The 24479-nt window shown below is 37.6% G+C and overlaps 1 protein-coding gene across 1 annotated transcript in view; it reads left to right on the top strand.

Annotated features, from left to right (window-relative positions):
- GNB4 (G protein subunit beta 4) overlaps positions 1–24479 on the top strand; it is a 29987-nt gene that overhangs the window by 5123 nt on the left and 385 nt on the right. Inside the window, exons 2-8 of the mRNA XM_040480821.1 lie at positions 4532–4570; positions 5274–5380; positions 8342–8405; positions 10643–10805; positions 11761–11827; positions 11972–12173; positions 20875–21091. Coding sequence (XP_040336755.1) covers positions 4532–4570; positions 5274–5380; positions 8342–8405; positions 10643–10805; positions 11761–11827; positions 11972–12173; positions 20875–21091 — 859 coding nt within the window. The remainder of the gene's footprint in view (positions 1–4531; positions 4571–5273; positions 5381–8341; positions 8406–10642; positions 10806–11760; positions 11828–11971; positions 12174–20874; positions 21092–24479) is intronic.

Raw genomic sequence — 24479 nt, 5'->3', positions numbered from 1 at the left:
TGATTGCTTTAATGTATTGTTGAATTTGGTTTGCTAATATTTTATTGAGGTTTTACATCTGTGTTCATCAGAGATAGTGACCTGTAATTTTCTTGTGGTGTCCTTGTCTGGAATGATTGGCCAGGCACACGGTCACATGTTGATCTCACTGAATCCTCATAGCAACCCTGTGAGGTAGATGGTGTTGCTTTGTTTTACAGCTGAGGAAACTGATCCTCAGTGAGATTAAATAACTTGCCAAGGTAACATAACTGCTCGTCCAGATTTTTTGAAGTCCAGATTCAGGATTCAGTTCAGGTATATTTTGGTGCCAGAGCCTGTGCCCCAACACCACTGCTACACTGCCTCCCAGCTCTGCAGTCTGTACCAACATCCTGCTCTACATCCTGTGTTGTAGCCATATATTTCTGGTGGCCAGTTTCTGAACGTGCATTGCTCTTTCCCAGTTTATCGCTCTTTTACAAGTTGTTTCCTTTGCCTAGAATTATGCTATCTTTGCTCCAGTTTTGCTCCTATGACTCCAGTTCATTGAGTCCCCATCATCTGAAAAGACTCACCAGAGTCCTCCAGTTGGATTTATTCTCCCATTTATTGGAAGGCCTCATGGCATGGTAGAAAGTGCGTGGGTTCACATTTTAATTATTCTGTGGCCTTGAGCAAGTTTAACTTCTTTGATGCTTGGTAGCTTTGCTGTAAAGCAAAGATTGGTGGAGACGATTAAATGGAATGACATGGAAAGAACTTACTAATAAGTGGGAAGGCCTTACTCCTGTAGCACTTTGGACTTGTGTTATAGGGCTGATCACAGCTGGCCTTGTTTTATATAGCTCCTTGTGCACATTTGCCTCTGCTACTTGTACTTGGTTGGAGAATTCTGTGCTTTAATCCCCTTTATATCTCACCAGCCTCCCAAACACAATTGCATGGGTGCAGGTGCTCACTGAATCATCTCCTGTGATTTCAAGTAACCACATGTATGTAAAGTGACAAAATCATGACATGTTATATTTAAAGACCTTCCCTCTTTCTTTCCCCCTCACTTCTAGAAATATTAGCTAACAGTATACTTAAGTATGGTATAAACACATGACACAATAGAAATGTATGCAATTTTATGCAATATGATTCATTTTAAATTAAAAACCGATTAAAAAACAGAAAAACAGATTTTCCTTTGTTACTTGGAGTGGGAAATATATCGCTTTTCTCTTGTACAAAGATGTCTTGTATTATGGTAGACAATATGAATTTCAGCCTTTATTTGGAGTAATTTTATATTCAGTTTTATAATGGATAAGTGTTCATAAGAGTAAGTTCTCTGAATGTGAATAGAGTCTTCGCGTGATTGGCAAGTAACTGTTATTTGTAGTATGCTTATATTCCAACATTTTGATTTTTACTGATTTGCACTATTTAGTAATTTTCATGTGCAGTTTAATTGTGCTGTTAATATTACAAGCCCTGTAGGAGGGCCAGGATTTTTGTTTTGTCTGCTGCTGTAACTGTGGTGCCCAGAATAGTACCTGACACAATGTTCAATGGATTTTTTTTTTTTTTTTTTTTACTGAATGACTGAATTAAGAAAGACAACCTAAGCAAGGATTTTCATAAAGCTTAAAATCAGAGAACCCTGTTTTTAGAATATAGTCTTGGACTCTACCATTTTTGGAACATGGCTCAGGCCATCACTATCCTTTCTGGAAATTCTTTTCATTGTCGGAAAATGGACTAAATTATTCCTTGCCAAATGAAGTTTCTCAGCCCACAATTTGACTACGAATGAGAGAATCAAATCATGTGTTTGTGTAACTGCTTAAGAACATCCTTACATAGAGATATTCTAAGTGTTATAAATAGGTTGAAAGGGCAGCTAAAAGGATCCTGTGTTCCATCTGGTCTTTGCTGCAAGCAGAGGCAGGCATTTTCCCCTTGGCTGACTGGAACGAGTTGTCCATTTGGGGCATTTATTCAGCAAATACCATGTGCTGCCTCTTTGCACAGGAGTCGACTAAGCTCAGTAGGGAAAAGCAGTTGAAAGAGGATACTACCCTAATTTTTGAGAGGAAAAAACAGTTTCAAGTCTAGTAGGAAGAATTGTGCTTCTGATTTTCCCATGTATATGAATCCTCTAAATTTGTTGGGAAACTCCTTTGAAAACATTTTGTTGCTTAGTAAATGTTATTTTGTCATATTGATTCCTGTTTCACCATCTTCTTTTTGATAATTTCCTTCAGATTTAAGGTCATTTTGAAATGCTATCATATAATGCTTAAGCATAAACATCTGCTTACATAGAAGGGCCTTGCTATTAATATAAAAATATAGATGTGACTCAGTATCAGCTGTTCCTTATTAACATAAATTATTTTCTTGATGTATCCTATCTTCATATTGGAGCTAAAATATTTTATTCCTAATTGCAAGTATGCTGTATATAGATACTAAGCATTTTAAAGATGTGTTGTAGACATTAAAAAATACTTCTGAAATGACCTGGGTTATGCTATAAATATCCTTCCCATCACCTCAACTTCTAAATGCCAGAACAAACCAAAAGGGAACCCTGAACCTTTTTGCTGAAGCTTAGTAATAAATATAACTCAGGATACTATGGGCTTATTAAACCAACCTAGTTCATTTTTACTCATGGGGATACAATTTAAAATCTTTTAATCATAAACCAAAAGTATATTTGCACAATGGAATAGAATTGAGAGTCCTTAAATGAACCCATTTATCTAGGGCCGATTGATTTTCAACGAGGATAACAAGGCCATTTGAGAGAGAAAGAATAGTCTTTCCAACAGATGGTGCTGGAACAACTGGGTATCCACATGCAGAAGAATGAATTTGGACTACTACCTCAAACCATTTACAAAAATTAACTGAAAATGGTACCTAAATATAAACGCTAAAAGTATAAAATTCTTAGAACTAAGTATAGCTGTCAATCTTTGTGACCTTGGATTAGGCAATAGTTTAAATTTTAATGTTTTTGTTATTTATTTTGAGACAGCGAGCGTGCATGAGTGGAGGAGGGGCAGAGAGGGAGACACAGAATCTGAAGCAGGCTCCAGGCTTTGAGCTGTCAGCACAGAGCCTGATGCAGGGCTTGAACTCACAAACCATGAGGTCATGACCTGAGCCAAAGTCAGACGTTTAACCAACTGAGACACCCAGGTGCCCCTGGCAGCAGTTGAATATGACACTGAAAGCCTAAGCAACGGAAGAAATCAATAAATCAGACTTCATCAAAATGAAAAACTTGTATGTAAGGACAGTAATGAAGAAAATGAAAAGACAGTCTACAGAATGTGAGAATAATTTATAGTATAGAATACTATATTCTGTAGAATAGTTGCAAATCCTATATCTGATAAAGGTCTAGTACCCAGAATGTATATAAAGAACTCCTACAACTCAACAATAACATAATTGAAAAATGGGCAAAGGGGGGATGCCTGGGTGGCTCAGTCAGTTAAACGTCTGACTTCGGCTCAGGTCATGATCTCGCGGTTTGTGGGTTTGAGCCCCGTGTCGGGCTCTGTGCTGACAGCTCGGAGCCTAGAGCCTGCTTCATATTCTGTGTCTCCCTCTCTCTCTGCCTCTCCCCTGCTCATGCTCTGACTCTGTCTTTCAATAATAAATAAACGTTAAAAAAATTAAAAAAAAAATGGGCAAAGGATTTGAATAGACATTTGTCCAAAGATCTACAAATGGCCAATGAGCATATGTGCAGATGCTCACCATTACTAATCATTAGGGAAATGCAAATAAAAACTATAGTAAGATACTACTACTTCACAACCATGAAAATGTCTATAATAATAAAGAGAACAGTATTGGTGAGGATGTGAAGAAATTGGAAAGCTCCTAATACATTCCTGGTTGGAATGTAAAATGGTACAGCTGCTGTGATAAAAACAATTTGACATTTGGTTAAAAAATTAGAGTTAGCGTATCACCTGCCATTCCTAGGTATATACCCAGAAGAATTGAAAACGTGTACACACAACTTGTATGTGAATGTCCACAGCATCGTTATTCATTAAAAACCAAAAAATGGAAACGTAAATGTCCATCAGTTAATGGATAAACAGTGGGATAAATCCATACAGTGGAATATTACTCAGCCATAAAAAGAAATTAAGTACTGATGCACCACAATATGGAGGTACCCTGAAAACCTACATTAAGTGAAAGAAGCCAGACAAAAGGTCATATTCTAGGATTCCATTTATACGAAATGTCCAGAATAGGCAGTCCATAGAGATAGAAAGTAAACTAGTGATTATCAAGGGATGAGGGAATTGGGAAGCACGGGTTTTTTTTGTTTGTTTTAATGATAAATGTTCTGGAATTGATGGTGGCAGTTGCACAGCATTGTGAATGTACTGACCACTGAATTTTAAGTAAAGATCATGTGGTACAGTAAAAGGTATATTTGTAAGTCTACATTTTCAATGAAAAATAGCATTTTAAATCCTATTCAGAGATTTCTATGTTTAAATGTATTATAATCATCTTTCAGGATGCCAGGAAAGCATGTAATGATGCAACACTTATTCAGGTAAAGTTATTTTTTTTCTTCATTTTAGTAATTCACATGAAATAGCTTAACACTGATACAAATGACATGTAGATGGTATTTGTGAGTATTTAATTGAAAAAATGAGATCTCTATTTAAAAACACTTTGTAATTTGTCAGATGCTGTATATATGCTATTTAAAGCATACTTGTTAAAATAGAAGACTGTGGAAAAATAAATAGTATAAAAACATGTAGATTCATATGTATGTTTTAGGTTAGCTTCTGACTCGTTTTGATATGCCCTGATTAACTTTTTTTTTTTTTTTTTTTTTACATAAACTCTTAGGAAGGTTTCATTAGCTTAACTAATACTGATAATTTTTATTAAGGAAATGTATGCTAAAGCTTGCTTTCCTATAGACAGTTAAAATTATACATGTTTCATTTGATCATTTGATTTTTATTTGTTGCTGTTTTTTTTACTAAAGTTGGGAGGTATGTCTATTCTTTTTAAAAGTTGATAGTCTGTAGTAGATATTCTCACTGGAAGGTGTGTCAATAGGATAATTTCAAATCATACTTTTTCTTCAATTTACTGATCCTATATCTATAATGACTCTGGAATTATTTAAACTACCTTCAGTTGCTATCAGTTTGTTTTATGTCTTATGCTTATTGTTTCTACCTTATTTTCTGAGCTACATCTAAGGTAGAGAATAACATTCTTGGTGCTTTCTAAAGATCACATCAAATATGGATTCCGTGGGTCGAATACAGATGCGAACGAGACGTACGCTGAGGGGTCACCTAGCTAAAATCTATGCGATGCATTGGGGATACGATTCAAGGTTTGTACCTGGCATCATCCAACTATTGGAATTATTTTCATTAAGATTCCTCATTTGCATTTTCTTTGTTTTAAAACAAGCAATATTATGAGGTGTTTATAGAAAATGCTTCAAATATGAACATTTGGCTTTTACTAAAAATCATTCATTGACACTTTAAATGTTTTGAAGCCTTTAATATGGAAAATAAGTTTACCTCTGAAAAGTCTCCTTTATCAGATGATCCATGTAAAATGGTTAGGATTTCTTTTCTTTGCAGTGTATTATTATTACTGTTTTTCTTAATGTGCCAAAGGCAGCTTCACTGTATATTGATCTTAATTTCAGTTAATAGGCAATATTTGAATATTATTGCTATGTACAAGTTACTGTATATTGCTATAATTACTACCTAAAAATCACAAAAGATGGAATTACATAATACAAGTACACTCATACATCTTCTGTTTCCCTAGCCCCAGTATGCAAGTGCATGTGTATGTGTGCACACATACATGGCTGCTGTCTGGTTTGCATTGGATGGTTGGTCATAGACTTACAGAATAACTACAATTGCAGATCGGCCTGCTGTCATAGTGGTTGACTTGTTTCTTTGATTTGATCAATCTCATTGGGAAAAGTCCCAACTAAAAAATTATTTTCTTAAGTTTACTTATTTTGAGAGAGCATGCGTGAGCAGAGGAGGGGCAGAGAGAGAGGGAGAGAGCGAATCCCAAGCAGGCTCCATGCTGTTAGTGCGAGCCTGATGCAGGGCTGGATCTCACAAACCATGGGATCATGACCTGAGCTGAAATCAAGAGTTAGGCGCTTAGCTAACTGAGCCACCCAGGTGCCCCAAGAAATTATTTTTTAATAGAAGCTGCACATTTATGCTTTCCCAGGAGAAACTAAAAAGGTTGTGCCTACTTCAGGTGTCTTCCTGTTTCTTGGCATATCTCAGTGTAAATGGGATACTTGGGTACAGTATTATATTTATTATTATTTTTTTAATGTTTTTATTTTTGAGACAGAGACAGAGCATGAGCAGGGGAGGGGCAGAGAGAGAGGGAGACACAAAATCCGAAGCAGGCTCCGGGATCTGAGCTGCCAGCACAGAGCCCGATGTGGGGCTCGAACCCACGGACTGTGAGATCATGACCCAAGCTGAAGTCAGACACCCAACTGACTGAGCCACCCAGGCGCCCCTGGGTACAGTATTATAGAAATGTGCCTCCTATGGGGTGACTGGATGACTCAGTTGGTTAAACAATCGCCTCTCAATTCCAGCCCAGGTCGTGATCTCAGAGTCGTGAGATCAAGCCGCACATCAGGCTCTGGGCTCTGTGCTGAGTGTGGAGCCTGCTTAAGATTCTCTGTGTTGTATCTCTGTCACTCTGTCACTCTCTCTACAAAAAAAAAAAAAAAAAAAAAAATTGCCTCCTAGGAGGGGGAAAAATAAATAATGGACAGGTGGCATAAAGTTAGGCCGAATGTTTTACTGTTTTTCTTAAAGAAGTTTAAGATAAAAAAAAAAAGTTTGCCCATTGCTGCAGCGAACTTTTCACTCAAAATATAATCACTTGAAATAATTACTTGAATAAATTACTTTCCTCAGAATTTCTCAAGACTATTACTCTTCATAGAAAAACATCAAGGAACCTGTCTTTAGCAGTTCATCACTTAATAGTTCTTCTCACCACGATGCTGATGATGCCAATTGATTTTTTTTTTTTTAAGTTTATTTAGAGAGAGAGAAAAATGAGAATGAATCCCAAGCAGGTTCCCTGCTGTCAGTGCAGAGCCTGATGCAGGGCTCAATGTCATAAACCATGAGATCATGACCAGAGCTGAAATCAAGAGTTGGATGCTTAACCTTCTGAGCCACCCAGGTGCTCCAGATGCCAATTGATTTTTACAGAATCTATTTCTGGTTCTGTCTTGCGTCCTAAAGTTAGATCTTCCCTTTCATAAAGAATTTGCTGCAGTTGCTACATAAAATCCTGCTAATGTTATATACCTGTGGGGAAGGAGGGATCTGGGTGGGTTGGTGACAGGGATAGGAAGGTGACTTTTTGTCACTGGATTTTTTTTTTTGTATCTTTTAAATTTTATACCATAGTGACAAATTTCCAAAGGAAAACAAGAAGTTCAATAACTAATAGTTACTTAGAGTTCTTATTTAGCCAGCAAACAAAGCCTTCTGCAGTTGAAGCCCAGTCTGCTTTTCTTACCTGTTATACCCATTTCTCACACATTCTCTGCAACTGGAAAATTCACAGTTCTTGAAACACTGTATTTTTCTACCTTTTGTCATTGAACATAGCCTCCTCACAGAATATAGACTTTTCTCTGCCTTTAGCTCTCAGAATTCCATTTTTCATCGTGCATTTTTAGCAAGACTACTTGATTAACTCAACCAGCACTTATTTGGCCCTCTTCTGTTTTTCTGTGGCGTTGATTATATACCACCCCTCTGACAATTTTCACTTAATTTATTGTGAACATGTGTAAGTATCTTCTTCTCTGCTAGATGCTAGAGACCTCAAGGGCAGGTGGCATATCCTGCACCACACCTGTAATTCTGTGTTGCATTCACAGGCTCTCAGTTGAGATTTTTATATGAAGTGAAATATGGTTGTTAGGCTTATATCTACTCTGTTGTCTTTAAAGTCTGTAAATAATCAGTAAGCTAATATCTTCAGAATCTTGAATAGGAACTAGAATGTTGCAATAAAAAAGTTGAATCATTAAAAAAAGTTTAATCGTAACCAGAGACATTTTTAAAATGTTTAAATTTTACTCAATTGTATTTATTGAAAACTTTGGCATGCAGAATAAATTTGACAGGATATTTTCTGGTATCAAGTTTTTAACTAGAAAAATTGTATTTTTCTTTTCTGAAGTGTTCTACATTAATGCAGTGCATGACTAAACTATTTTTTTCTTCTAAGTGTCAAATTATTTTTGTGTTTGTTCCTATAGGTTACTCGTCAGTGCTTCTCAAGATGGAAAATTAATTATTTGGGATAGCTATACAACAAATAAGGTAGGATTTCTTAAGAGAGTGATTAAATAACCTTTTATTTGGCGTGGTGTCCAACAGTTTTTGCCTTTATTTGTTACTTCAGACTTTAATTTCCTTCAAAGATAAGTTTATTTTCTCTATTTTAATCTAGTTCCTCTCTTTGGGCTTAGAGCCCTTTTATGTTCCCAAGGACAACCGCAGGAATATTGTTCAGTGTGTTTTACTTGAGTCTCTTATTTTGTATTTGAATATTAGAAAAGAATGTGCATCAGTTTTAAATATGTGATTTTTTAATTTTATTTCTTAAGTTTTATTTATTTCAGTAATTTCTACACCCACTGTGGGGCTCGAATTCATGACCTCGAGATCAAAAGTTGGATGCTCTTAAAAAATAAATAAGTAGGGGCGCCTGGGTGGCTCAGTCAGTTGGGCGTCCTACTTCGGCTTAGGTCACGATCTCGCGGTCCACGAGTTCGAGCCCCGCGTCGGGCTCTGGGCTGATGGCTCAGAGCCTGGAGCCTGCTTCCGATTCTGTGTCTCCCTCTCTCTCTCTGCCCCTCCCCCGTTCATGCTGTGTCTCTCTCTGTCTCAAAAATAAATAAAAGTTAAAAAAAAATTAAAAAAAAAAAGTAAATAATAGTTATATGCTCTTCTGACTTAGCCAGACAGGTGCCCCTGTAAATGATTTTTTTTTTTTTTTAATTCCCATTTCCTAATGTGGCAATGACCCTGAGATTTTTGTTTCTAGTTGTGGGTGTGCCAGAATGCTACTGTGAACCCTTTCTTTGGTACTCTAGACATTGATTTTTGTTTCTGGAGTGCTCAGAAGATGCAGTAGATTAGAGGTGGATTACATCTTTTAGATTACAGCTTCTTCCCATCTTTTGGCAGACCCAGGGGGTCTTGCTGTTTTGTCCATTGGAAGGAATCCTTGATGAAAAAGTGTGGAGTGGTAGGGGAAAAGCTTCAGGAAAACTTACATCAAATACCTGTTAGATTCTATATATACTTATATCACTATTTTTACTAAAGTTTTAAAAGTACAGTTTTGTGAAACAGCTTCAGTCTGGTTGAGATTTTAAAGCTGGCAAGACAGATTTGTAACAGTTTTTCTATATTAATCAACCCATCCAGCATGTCTTTCAACTGTATTTTCCTAGAACAAAAATAGAGTTTTAAAGATATTTTAGATTTAAGTAAGAACATAATAGTAATAATACAATGTGTTGATTCTCTGGACTATTTAGCCTTGCTATTCCCATATACACTAAATTTTGCCACCTACTTGGAAATAATTGGTATTGGGTAACAAGGCACCAGAATAGTGTGGGCAGATCAGTGCAAACTATTACCATTTTTTGAATTTGAGCACAGAGTATATATCCTATTATTAGAAGGACATACTGCCATCTTTTCATGGAAGAACCATTTTAATTGCTTCTGAGACTTGTGTCGTTCAGTGCTATAATGGAGGAAATTCTTCTTTTGAGTGTTATTGCCAAAACAAAGAATTTTATTCTTTAACATTTTGCATTTAAAATTTTGAATGGGTAGATTGATATTGAAACATCCTGTGTCCTTGCTTCTTTTAAAATAATAATTTTTTAATGTTAATTAATTGAGAGAGAGACAGAGAGAGAGAGAGAGAGAGTGTGTGTGTGCATGCGATTAGGGGAGGGTCAGAGAGAGAGAATCCCAAGCAGGCTCCGTGCTGTCAGTGCAGACCCCACCACAGGGCTCTAGCTCATGAACCGTGCGATCATGACCTGAGCCGAAATCAATAGTTGGACCCTTAGTGACTGAGCCACCCAGGTACCCCAAGAGAATTTCTGATGAGAACACTTAAATCTGAATGAATTGAGGTTAATACAGAAAAAAATCGGTATTTTAGTATGTATTAGTATTTTTCATTGTTCACTTAAACCATTGCATTTTTAATTCAGTTTATTTTTATTTATTTATTTATTTTAGAGCAGGCGTTGAGTGGGGGAGGTACAAAGGGAGAGTGAGAGAGAATCTCAGGCTCCATGCTCAGCATGGAACCAGATGTAGGGCTTGATTCCATGATGCTGAGGTCATGGCCTGAGCCGAAATCAAGAGCCAGATGCTTAACCATGCTAAGCCACCCAGGTGCCCCTCGGCTTATTTTTAGATGCATTTAATTTTTAGTAATATTTGCTTCATTGTAAATAGGTTTGAAAAGTGGAGTGTTTTTGTAATCTTGGTAACAGTTTTTGTGTGTTATATTTGTTGTACAGATGCACGCTATTCCTCTGAGGTCCTCCTGGGTGATGACCTGTGCCTATGCACCCTCTGGTAATTATGTTGCATGTGGAGGACTGGACAACATCTGCTCTATATATAACTTAAAAACCAGAGAGGGAAACGTGAGAGTGAGCCGAGAGTTACCAGGTCACACAGGTGAGCTTCACTAAGTAGTGTCCTTTCCTTCCAAGTAGGAGGACTCCTAAAGAATGAACCAAACCAATCAAGGGGAATGAGTGACAGATTGTGCTTGGCTGCTGAAGGTTGAGTGTCAGTCAAGTGAGAGTAGAAATTACTATGAATCAGGAACACACATACTTTATACTTATACAAGTGATGACCATAACTTTAATAAAAACATAAAAAGAAAGCAAAATAATTTTGTTTTCTCTACAACCATCTAACAATGATGGGATTTTGGCATCTGTACTTAGTTATGTAACTGGAAGTATGTATTAGATACACCATGTAAAACACTTAAAAATGTGATAATGCATTGCCTTATTTGCCAATATGTACACCCTAGTGTGTATACAGTAGTGTATAGCATTTGCTTAGTGGTGTTAATAAGGAATTTATTTCCACTTACCAGGTTTCTGCCTCTCTGAATCCTTGACCGTGTTTTTTTACAAAAATCTCTAATGTCATTTTTCTGCCATTTCCATATTTGAAATACTGGTGAATTCTGAGCATTCACAAGACCCACACTCCCCCCCCCCCCCCCCCATGAAGCCTTCCCTGAGGTGGGTCTAATTTCTCACAGTATTGTTGAAGGATTTCCCTATGTACTCAGCCCAGTCTGTCATAGATGATAGATATTTGTGTAAAGGAATCTCTCAGGTAATTCTACTAGACAGAAGGGATTCTTGCCTTAATTATAATTCTCAGAGTGTCCAATAAGATGCCATTGACATAGTAAATATCAGAGCTTTTGATACAATTTAGTTGCAGACAGTATAGAACTTGAAGTAACTAAAAGTAGAACTACAGATTATACTAACACTTGTTGCCCGTGTATTGATTTAAAAAAATCTATAGTATTACTATTTCACATGGTAATTGAGTTCATGAACCACATCCAACCTAAAACGTGTTGCTTTCATGCTTGTAGGCTACTTGTCCTGCTGTCGATTTTTAGATGACAGCCAAATTGTCACAAGTTCAGGAGATACAACTTGGTAAGTGTGGCCCACAAGAATACTGATTTGGGGGTTGAGGGTGGTAGTAGGAACTACTTATAAGAATTATAAGTCTTACATAAGTCTTATATCTTATAAGAACAAGATATAATTGTCATTATTATAATTTATTTTTGATTATAGTGCTTTGTGGGACATCGAAACTGCCCAGCAGACTACCACATTCACTGGGCATTCTGGAGATGTGATGAGTCTTTCTCTGAGTCCTGACATGAGGACTTTTGTTTCTGGTGCTTGTGATGCCTCTTCAAAATTATGGGATATTCGAGATGGAATGTGTAGACAGTCTTTCACTGGACATGTGTCAGATATTAATGCTGTCAGTGTAAGTAAATAGAATTTCTAAGGAAAATTTATTGTGCATTTAAACTGTTGAAGTCTACAACATGATTTTAACAACAGAAACTCCAAACGGGTAATCACAAGTAGTTTAAGCTCAAATAAGTACCCAGTGCATATGAGAATGAACTAGTCATATATAGTTACAATTATTCTATGTATGTCAGATGCCAAACTGTATAGATGTGACTAGGATTTCCAAAAGTACTATGATTGCAATTTATAAAAAATTTTTCTTTCTTTTTTAAGAGTGAGAGAGCAAGCCAGGGAGGGGCAGAGGAGAGGGAAACAGAATCTGAAGCAGGTTCTGCACTATCAGTGCAAAACCTGATGTGGGGCTCGAACTCACAAACCGTTGAGATCGTGACCTGAGCTGAAGTTGGATGCTTAAGTGACTGAGCAAAGCAAGTGCCCCTCAGGAGTAGAATTTAGTGATTCATTAGTTACATACAATACCCAGTGTGCATCATAACAAGCACCCTCCTTAATTCCCATCACCCATTTAGCTCATCCCTCAACCCACCTACCTTCCAGCTACCTCAGTTTGTTCTCTATAGTTAAGAGTCTCTTATGGTTTGCTTCCCTCTCTTTTTTTTATTTCATTTTTCCTTTTCTTCCCCTCTGTTCATCTATTTTGTCTGTTTTTTTAAATGTTTATTTATTTTTGAGAGAGACAGAGTGTGAGCAGGGAAGGGCAGAAAGAAAGGGAGACACAGAATCTGAAGCAGGCTTCAGGCTCTGAGCTGTCAGCACAGAGCCCAATGCAGGGCTTGAACTCGTGAACCACAGGATCATGACCTGAGCTGAAGTCAGATGCTTAACTGACTGAGCCACCCAGGTGCCTCCATCTATTTTGTTTCTTAAATTTGACATATGAGTGAAATCATCTGGTATTTGTCTTTCTCTGACTTATTTTGCTTAGCATAATACACTCTAGTTCCACTATGTCATTGCAAATGGTAAGATTTCATTATTTATTTTTTAATGTTTATATGTTTATTTAGAGCACATGTGCACAACTGGGGAAGGGGCAGAGAGAAAGAGAGAGGGAGGGAGGGAGAAAGAGCAAGAGCACAAACTGGGGCTGTATTTCCATGAACCATGAGATCATGACCTGAGCTGCAATAAAGAAATCGAGGGTCGGACACTTAACTGACCCAGCTACCCTGGCATCCCAAGATTTCATTCTTTTTGATGGCTGAGTAATAACAACACTCCCATTTCCCCCTGCAGCCTTTGTGCAGCTGTTGTAATTTTACTTTTATATATTTTAAACTCCACAGTACATTGCTTTTGCTTTGAGGAGCTGATACTCTTTAAGGGACATTTAAAAAATAAAGTCTTTGTTTACTTAGCTACCATTTTCTGTTTTCAGTCTTGTTTATAGATTCAGATTTTCGTCTATTTTCCTTCTTCTTGAAGGGCTTCCTTTAACATTTCTTATAGTGTAAATCTGCTAAAGTCCTTTGGCTTCTGTATGTCTAAAATATTTTTGGGGTGCCTGGCTGGCTCAGTCAGAAGAGCGTGTGACCTGTGAACCCAGGTTTGTGAGTTCGAGTCCCGTGTTGGGTGTGCAGATTAACTTAAAATTGTTAAAAGTTTTTTTTTTGTTATTTTGCCATCATTTTTTAAAGGTATTTTCACTTTTTTTTTCTTTTGATACCATAAAGATGTTATTCCATTGTTTTCCATGTTGGTACTGATATGAAATGTGCTTTCATGCTTATATTTGGTCTCTACGCAGTGTGTCCTTTGTTTTTCTCTGACTGCTTTTAATATTTTCTCTTTTGGTTAAGCAACTTTATTATGATGTATCTTGTGTAATTTTCTTCACTTTTCTTGTGTCTGGATCTGTGGGTTACAATTTTCATCAAAATCGGAAAATTTTCAGCCATCATCATTCAAATATATTTTTCGTCTCCTCTCCTTTGGGGGCTCCAAATACATATATATTAAGACAGTTGAAGTGTTCCCACAGTTCGCTTATGCTGTGTTACTTTTATTTTTCAGCCTTCTTTTTTGCTGTTTTTCACTCTGGATAGTTTGTTGCTAGGTCTTCCAGGTCGCTACTCTTCTGCAGTGTCTAATCTGCCATTAAGCCCATATGGTGTACGTTTTAATCAGACATTGCTTGCATCCTTGTCTGTTAACCTATCATCCATGACATTTTTGGGTTTGTGTCAGCTGAATGATTTTTCTAATTGTGGGTCATAGCTTCTTTTTTGTATGTCTGATTTTCTTTTTTTTAATTTAATTTTTTTTTTTTAATGTTTACTTATTTTTGAGCGTGAGAGAGACAGAGAGTGAGTAGGGGGAGGGGCAGAGAGAGAGAAGGAGACATAGAATCTGAAGCAAGCTCCAGGCTCTGAGCTGTCGGCACAGAGCCCAATGTGGGGCTTGAACTTATGAGACCATGACCTGATCTGAAGTTGGACACTTAACTGACTGAGCCACCCAGGCGCCCCTCCCCTCTTTTTAAATTTCTTTTTAATGTTTATTTTTGAGAGAGACAGAGCATAAGTAGGGGAGGGCATGTCTGATTTTCATTAGATGCCAGCCAGACATTGTAAATTTTACCTTATTGGGTGCTGGATATTTTTTTATGTATATAAATATTGCTTTGTTTTAGGGTATAGTTATTTGGAAATAGTGTGATCCTTTCAGGCCTTTCATTTCAGTTTTGTTAGGTGGGACCAGAGCAGCATTTTGTGTATGCTTAAGTTTGCCCCACCAGTGAGGGAAAACCTCTCTCTTCCCAGTGAATTATGAGGTTTTCCCTCTTGTTACAGTTGGACAAGCATCATTCCTGGCCCTGCGTGGGCATCAGTTTCCTGTTATCTTTATGGGTGTCTCCCCTGCTTGAATAGTTTCCTCACACACCTGTGATCAGTTTTCAGCTGAGTACTTGAGAGGCCCCTCATCATCTCCTGACTTTTCTGTCTACGAAGCATTGTCCTGTCTGGTGCTCTGGCCTGTGTACTCTAGCTGCCTTGGACTCCCTGGATTCCTAGCTCTGTCTCTTCAACTCTGGGACATCAGCAGGCTTCATTTGGGTTCCCCTTCCTGGCACCATGACCTGTAAACTTTCTCCAGGCAGGAAGGGGGGTCAGTTATGGAGTTTACCTCATTTGTGTCTTGTCTCTCAGGGACCACTCTTCTTTGTTGACTCCAGTGTCACTGGAGTTGACAACAGTGATGTCCAGTGTCTTTAGAACCATGTTTCATATATGTTGTCCATTTCAATTGTTTTTTTTTCAGCATAGGGGTAAATGTGATCAGCATTACTCCATTTTGGCTGAAAGCAGAAGTATAGCCAAAAAATAATTTTTTAAGCATAAAGTGAGCTGAAGAAAGAAACCAATTGTGAGGGGCTTGCCAAGTACTTGAAAGTAATTTTAAAAGACCAACATAGACCCATCCTCTTGAATTTAAAATATCAAAACATAAGGACCAAAAAATCCTAGAAATATTCAAAATGAAAAAGTAGATTACCTAGATACAAAAAAAAAAAAAAAAAAAAAAAAAAATCAGGCTAGCCTCACACTTTTCCCTAATAGACAGTGCCTAAAGGCTTCTGAACAATATCCACTGAGTGTTGAGGGAGAAATATTGTGACCCAAGAATTTTAAGTATCAGAGGTCATATTTAATGTAGGGAGAAAAATTCCAGTAAATATGACATAGGATAAGAGATTAAGACCAAATATGAATAACTCAGGGCAATACATGTGTATGGTTGCCACTATTAAAAGATACAGAGTAAGTCAAACTCTGTGTTTACAAGAGCTACATCTAAAACAAAATGGCCCAGGATGGCTAACAGTAAAAATGAAAAAGTGGGCACACCTTAAACTAAAAGAAATGTTAGTAATAGTACTACATTTCTATTAAACAAAATAAAATTGAAACAAAAGTTAAAGAAGTTTTATGTTAATAAGAGATGGTCTGTAGGGAAGCCATAACACTGAAATGCCCGTAAAGCCAAAACCATTAGAAATGAAGGGAGAAATGAACCCAAAACACCATTGTGTAAGAGAGTTTCGTATACAACTTTGAGGTATTGATATCCTAGGTAGTCAAGAAAAAAACCCTAAGGATTAAATAATACTGTTTAATAATGTTGACTGAATACACTTACTTCACTCTGCACCATACGGATAACCATTCACATAGTAGGCCACAAAAGAAAGAATAAATCTGAGGTTGAATAGCTCAGGACTTGGGAAAAAGGAAAAAGAACAGTTCACACCAGGAGGGTGAGAGGAAGGAGCTGGTAAAGAGAAAAGCAGAAATACAGATTGAAGTGAGAGCCTTTACCTGAACCAACAGGCTCTCCATTATCTACCCTCTGCCCCTTACCTGCAGTCCATCCAGCCCTGGAGCAGCTGCACCTGTCACATCTGCAAAGTTCTGAAAGACATTCTTTCCCTTCAGTTTAGTGTAGACTCACTCTGTGGCAGAACCTCACTGGAAGGACAAAGAGCTATTTGTATGTAGTCTCTACTTACCCCACTTAGTCTGACCATGTTGCTCACTCAATACACACTGTTGTGTTTATTTACTACAGTGCACTACTTCAGGACCCAGTGGAATTTTATACACAGCATATTACTTTTCTAAAAATCTGGGAAACAACTGTCCCAAGGTGTTTATATCAGCCTGTTAGGTAGGGCTTGTGGGCCTATGATCACCCATTACCCATGCTGCCTACCTCTTCCTGCGATCTGCCCAGTCCTCACTCTGCCTCAGTCACGCTGGCCTCCTTGTCCCCCACCCCCACATTTCCCCCATGGGGTCTGTCACCTTCACTGCTTCCCCCCTCCCTCAGTCTTCCCAGCAGAAGCCCATTGTTCACCTCTTACGGGGCAAGAGGAGGTGTATTTACTAAGTACTTCTCAGTAAAACCTTCCCTGGACACTCTAAGCTTTTGCCCATGCTCCCTTTCCCTTTTCCTGCTTTATTTTTTTTCTCCTTAGTACTTATCTAACATGCTTGGTTTTTTACTTTTTGTGTTTATAGTATGCTTCACAAGAATATAAGCTCCACGGAGACAGATTTTTGTCTGTTTTGTTGACTTCTGTATATCACCTGACTAGCACTCAGAACAGTCGGTGCTCAATGAATATTTGAATGAACATTTAGAAAATTTCAAAAATAGAAAACTATTAGAAAATTTTAAAATTCAATAATCTAAGACTTTGCTCCCTAAATCTCTAGTAAACTTAAGAGGAAAAAGATAAAAATTGCAGATATACAAAATGAAGATACTATAGTAAAGGTTATATTACTCACAGATAAAAGATTTTGTTTTATTTAAAAATTTTTTTAAAGACTTTGAAAATCTTAAAATATATACTGTATAACTTATGGTCATTCTAGTTTTCCAAAACTGTCTCAATAAGTAAAAACTTGCATAGCTTGATAATTTTCTTTAACAAAAAAATAGCTTTAAAAAAACTTACAGACCCATGTATGTTTTAGGCAAATAATTCATACTTCATTTGAAGGAACAGGAAATTTGAGCACTATTAAAGCTGTTCCTAAACACAGAAAAAGGGTCAAAGTTTTCCAGTTTATTGTGTCAAACTAGCATAACCTTTACACCAAAACACAAGACTGGGTACCCCTTAAAACTAGATAAAACCATCTTAGGAGAGATTATAGCAAATCAAATCCAAAAATGTGTCAAAGTAAGAAGAAAAATGTTAAGTAAAAATTATAAGAATGATTTAATGGGGCGCCTGGGTGGCTCAGTTGGTTAAGCGTCCGACTTCGACTTTGGCTCAGGTCCTGATCTCACAGTCCGTGAGTTTGAGCCCTGTGTCGGGCTCTGTGCTGACCTCTCAGCATGGAGTCTGCTTCAGATTCTGTGTCTCCCTCTCTCTCTGCCCCTCCCCTCCCCTGCTCATGCTCTGTCTCTCTGTGTCTCAAAAATAAATTTAAAAAACATTAAAAAAAATTTTTTTTTAAAAGAATGATTTATTATGGAAATTTTTGTTAATATATTTCCTAATATCAGTTTGTCAGTATTCTGGATACTGAAAACTGGCTGATAAAAAGCAAACACCCATTATTTGTTTTGTTTTTTTTTTAAGTTTATTTATTTATTTTGAAAGAGAAAGTGGGGGAGAGGCAGGCAGAGAGAGAGGGAGAGAGAGAATCCCAGGCAGGTCTGCACTGTTAGAGCAGAGCCCAGTCAGTGCGGGGCTTGATTTCAGGAACCTTGAGACCATGACCTGAGCCAAGGCCAAAGTCTGATGTTTAACCGACTGAGCCACCCAAGGTGCCGCCAAACACCCATTCTTAAAAAACAAAGAATTCAGTACTAGAAAGCTCTTCTCTGCCATTTAAAAACAAACAACCCCCATCACAAAACCCACCTTAAATGAACTGCCAACATCACACACACTTTTGAGTGTATATTAAATCTGCCAGATGCATTTAAATCTATATATTTCCTGTCATTCTAAAGGCTATCTTACCTAAGGGCTAATTTCCTGTAGTTTTGAGAGCAGTTAAAACTAGTTCATTGTATTGGTAGAGTGAGCATATATCATCCAAACTGGGAAATGTGAAATTTTCAGTGTGAAAAAGTGCAGTTATTAATTTTGCCAGGGAGAAGGGCATAAACAGAGACTATCCTGTGCAAAATGGGATGGCTGGTCATCCTGTCTCTTGAACATCAATGTTGGCATGCTGTGGCCCCCAAACACGGAGCCAAAAGGGTCGTCTTGATTGGGTGTTCTCCACTAGGCGTCCTTTAGTGCAGGCCCTATAGCTTCGGTTTTGGTCTGTGGTAGAGAACAGGATTGAATCCATACATGCTGATAAATGTATGCAAATGGCATTGCTGAACTTCCAGCAAAGGAACAACACAGAGGATCTTGCTAGCTGGTAGAATGGAAGGAAGTGGTCAAAACCATTAGCCTCTAGCAGTAAGGGTTTGGTGAAGTGTTTCACATTACTGTTAAAATACAAGTACTTGATTTCTGAGAACCTGTTAACCTGTTAGCACTCCCTTCCTCTACCATCATCTGGGAGTGTGGGGGGTTTTACATTCCATATTCGTGGGGCACCTGACTGGCTTATTTGGAGCATGTGACACTTGATCTTGGGGTTGTGAGTTTGAGCCCCATGTTGGGTATAGAAATTACTTAAAATCTTAAAAATAATAAGGGCCACCTGAGTGGCTCAGTCAGTTAAGCATCAGACTCTTGATTTCAGCTTAGATTGTGATCTCATGGTTTATAAAATAGAGCCCTGTGTTGGGGTCCTCACTGACAGCACAGAGCCTGCTTGTGGTTCCTTCTCTCTCTCTGCCCCTCCACTGCTCGCTCACTCAAAAATAAACATTTAAAAAGTAAATAAAATTCCCTATTACTGAATGAGAAGACTGCATATTGTAAACCAATCATTTATTCCTCAAACTAATTTTTAGGCTTAATACAAATTTCAGTTTAAACCCAAGTGGATTTTTTTTGAGATGAGTCAGAGGAATATGAAGAAAATAAATTTGATCAAATATCTGTGAAATTCAGGCGGGGGGAGAAAAAAGGAGAAAATAAAATGATTTGAATCATAGTAATATGAGTATTTTGCCATACCAGATAGAAAAATTTATTAAGTTATGATTTAAAAAAACCATGTGGTATAAGTACCAGAAAGACAGAACTAATGTTTTTGTGTATATAAGAGTTTAGTGAATTAAAGGTGTAACAACAAAATCAGTAAAATTATTTAGTCAGTAGTTGGACAATTGTTTGACTATTAAGAAAATTAAGTTAGATCCTTATACTGAATGCTGTATATCAAATTCCAGATGGATAAAAATTAAGATGTGAAAAATTATTTTTAAAAATTAGAAAAAAAATAATTGAATATCTGGTAATAATCCTGAGAAAGGACTTTATTCATAAAAATAATGGAAATCTCAAAAGGAAAGATGAACTTGACTACATAAAAATGAATATTGCTAAAAAAACATTGCTTTATATTTTAAAAAAACTATAAAAAAACTGTAAAATGTTTGCAAAAAACAAAATTTATATTCATCTAATTCCTTCAAGTACTAACAGCATAGTTAAAATAAGCAAAGATCATGAAAAGTCAGTTCATGAAAGTAATACAGATGACCAACAGGTATATGAAAAAAGCCTTTGTAAAAAACAAAACAAAAAAAAACAACAAAAACAAAAACGTTGAGTAGTGCCGGTTTCTGAGAGAAAGGGATTTACAAACTAATAATGCATAGCTTTCTAACTAGCTTAACTTTATGCCTAGCCTAGCTGGGATGATTTATGTTCTTTGCTGTAAAATGTTTCCTATTTATTTCTCCTAATGGGATTTTGGAATGTTTAAGAGTACACATACATAAATTCTACAAATAGTAATGTTCGATTTAAATCTTTTAATAAGCCATATGGAGGAGGAACAGAGCCAGCATTTACTGAATACTTGCTATGTGCTAAACCATGTACCTTGCATGTTAGTTCATTCAATCCTAACCAACACTCTGAAACCAAGGCCCAAAGTGTTTAAGAATTTTCAGGGCCCAATAGCTTTTCACCTGGTAAGAAGCCAAGTTGGAATTCAAATCTAGGTCTGTTTTACCTAGAGTCTGTCATCCCACCATAACACGTGGTTTTTGTGTACTTTTACAGAATAAATGTTTGTTCCTTTTCTTTCTAGTTTTTCCCAAATGGATATGCCTTTGCCACCGGCTCTGATGATGCCACTTGCCGGCTTTTTGACCTCCGTGCAGACCAAGAATTACTGCTGTATTCTCACGACAATATTATCTGTGGAATCACCTCTGTAGCTTTCTCAAAAAGTGGGCGCCTCCTGTTAGCTGGTTATGATGACTTCAATTGTAATGTATGGGACACGCTAAAAGGAGATCGTGCGGGTTAGTAAAGAAGTCCACAGTAGGTTTTGATTTTGTTAGGAAACGAGGTTCCTATCAGTTGTCGAGGCCTGGACTCTCCTTAGAGCTGTGGGGAATGATGACCTGGCAGTTCTCATGCATGGTCCTTGTCCTGTGAGTGCGTTTCCAGCCCATAAACCATATTTACATTCCTGTTTTCTGAAGAGTAACATCTAGTTCTATAGTAGCTTCTTGTTTGGTGAGTTTTGCTCTAAAGAGAAATAGTGAATATAATTCAGCGTGGTGTTTTCCAAATTACAGTTTCTTCTAACCTAACAGGAAACTAACTGCTCTGAATCATCTTCCTTCTGAGCAGATCCTGTCTGGGACACAACCTAGATCTGCACTCTCTTCCCTTAGCCCCATGCTCTGAGTTCTCCCCTGCAGCTTCCAGAATATTAGTGAAAGTATCAAGTCCTCCTAGGGACTGTCATTAATAACAACTTACACAGAGTGGTATTATGTATATTTTTAGAATCAAAATTATGCTATGGAACCAAGTAAGTACATGGTTTGTTCCCAAAACAGCAGCCCTCTGGCCCTCAACCCACATTTTCTGTTCCCAAAGGTAGCTCCTAAGTATTCATTTCCATATCTTTAAATAACATGCCTGTATCGCTTTTATTTGATGTGTGTGTGCACACACACATGTGCACCCTCCAGTGTGGATTATTTAGTATCCACATGGGGGAGCAGTAGGAGGAGTGATGTTAAGGCTGAACTCTCAACAGCGAATAGCTATAAGGCTATTTTCTTAAAATATTTATTTGTTGAGAGAGCAGGGGAGGGGCAGAGAGAGAATCCCAGACAGCCTCCACACGGTTGTGGAGCCCGACGCAGGGCCTGATCTACTGAACCATGAGATCATGACCTGAGCCGAAACCAAGAGTCTGACACTTAACTGACTGAGCCACCCCGGCGCCCCAAATGCTTAGAAGTTTGTTTTGTTTTAAAGCTAAAGTCTTTTTTTCTTTTAAATTTTTTTTAATGTTTATTTATTTTTAAGAGAGAGAGGGAGACAGCGTGAGCAGGTGGAGGGCAGAGAGAGAGGGAGACCCAGAATCCGAAGCAGGCTCTAGGCTGTCAGCACAGAGCCCAGTGTGGGGCTCGAACTCACAAATGGTGAGATCATGACCTGAGCTGAAGTCGGACGCCTGAGTGAGCCACCCAGGTGGCCCTAAATGCTTAGAAGTTTAGAAACAACAATTCCATTGGGTCATGATTTTTTTTTTTTTTTTTTTTTTAAACTTCATGGCATGCTCTGTTGAGGGTTCAGCTTTAACATCGCTCCTCCTACCACAGCCACATCCTTCCCATCGTTCAGTGTTTACCTGATTAGGACTTTTTAAACAGTACGTATTGCAGAGCAATATACACTTGGTGTATATTAGGTTATGTTAATTTTTTGGCTTATATTCTTAGCTTTGATATACTTATGAATCATCAGACTTTTTGCTGGTTTTTAAAAAAAATTTTTTTTAATGTTTATTTACTTTTGAGAGAAAGAGGTGTGAGCAGGGGAGGGGCAGAGAGAGGGAGACACCAAATCCAAAGCAGGCTCCAGGCTCTGAGCTGGCATCACAGAGCCTGATGCAGGGCTCGAACTCCCAGACCACGAGATCATGTCCTGAGCTGAAGTTAGACGCTCAACCAACTGAGCTACCCAGCCGCCCCAACTTTTTGCTGGTTTTAATAGATCTTGGAGTAGATCCATTTTCTTCTCGTTAAGAGATCATCTCTCTCTTTTTCTATCAAATAAGTCTCTAGGTTTATGCCCTGGTACAAGATGATCAGTCATCTGACTCAGAGTAGAGACCTGCGATGTCCGATTCTTGAACACTTTCTCATGTAGTCTTAGTTTATTTCCCCATCTTTGCCCCTTTCTGTTTCCAGAGATGGCTGGTTCCACTAGCATGTAACCCTTGTAGAGGTGCCGCGGTGTGAATTGATTTCTCAGCATACCACAGCATTTGCTTTGAACTCAGCATTTTGTTTGGGGTCCACTAACACTGTACTACCATGTAGCGTATAGTTTTGTTACCACTGCCGGCTCGGTCCTGTCCTTGTGGGCTTGTATTCTTACCTTTAAACTCCTATACAGTTGTTGAGACTTCTGAGGGAGTAGGGGCAATGTTAACATTCCCGTGAATAACTTTCTACATAACAACCTTTCCTAAGAGATGGCAGAAAAGTTCACAGTTTCACAGTCTGCCTGTAGAAATTTGGAGATACTCTTGTCCAAAGCCAATTACTTTTTCAAGAGGTATTCGGTGTTTTGCCTGGGTTGAATCAGTTAGTATCCATAACAAAATTTAAAATCTGTTTCTTTTCCATGTTTTAGCCTATATTTGAGTTTGAGTGTTGCTTTGCTTACAGCTGCTTGGTTTCAAGTGGGCTCAACTGTATACTTTCACAGTAAAATTGAATGGTGACTTGTGAATTGCTAATTCATTTTTCTTTCCAACGTGACTTGGACTATTTAGTCACTGTTCGTTTTTTGTAATTTTAACCTGTAATTGTAAATTTGCCCATTGCTAAACATTGCCATACTGGAAGTACTACAGAGAATATTAGGAGTTAAGAAAGGATGAACTTCTGTTCCTGAAGTTGGGTGAAAATGATAATGCTTCATTGTATAGAGATCCTGCAGACTCATACACAGTAAAGAAAAAATCTTGATATATTCCAATTTTTCTTCTACATCTTCACATTTCTCATTTTCCTCCCAATTATTTGGGAATAGCCCATGTGGTGATGTGAATAGCAGATAAATTTAACTGTATTTATTCAAATGAATTTAACTTTAATAGACAAAACTAAAACTAGATGTGTTGGTTTCACAAAGTTATAACCAAATTATTGCAGTGTTTGCTGTTTAACAACGAAAATATATAAACTGTGTTGGTATTTTTGGAAGTGGTAATGTCAGGCAATTTCATTCTTACATTTCCCACCCCCCCCCCCCCTTTTTTTTTTTTTTTTTGAGGGGCGGGGGAGAGACTCTAAAGCAGTCTCCATGCCCAGCACAGATATCAAGGGTTTAACTGACTGAGCCACCCAGGCATCCTGTGTTCTTACATTCTTTATGTTCTTGTGAAAGGCTACTTCACTGAACTTCCTTTGGAATTTTGTTTTTGTTGAAAATAGCGTAGAGCAATGGCAGCATCTGGAGTATCATGAACTTACTAGAAATGTAAAATATAATCTGTTTTAGATATAAGCATAATTATAAGATCACTTTACAGAAGTGATAAAAGCATGAGCCAACGTACATGTCAAAAATTCACATAAGGGAAAGAATTGTATTTTGTACACATATAGCTTACCCCTGGGACCAAGTCTCCCCATTTAGGTTTTAAATACCCTCTTA

The sequence above is a fragment of the Herpailurus yagouaroundi genome, unplaced genomic scaffold (assembly GCF_014898765.1).
Source record: "Herpailurus yagouaroundi ecotype Mexico unplaced genomic scaffold, PumYag 159, whole genome shotgun sequence".
In the NCBI taxonomy this organism is placed as follows: Eukaryota; Metazoa; Chordata; class Mammalia; order Carnivora; family Felidae; genus Herpailurus; species Herpailurus yagouaroundi.
Note: the sequence above shows the minus strand (reverse complement) of the source record. Positions and strands in the feature narration are given on the sequence as shown.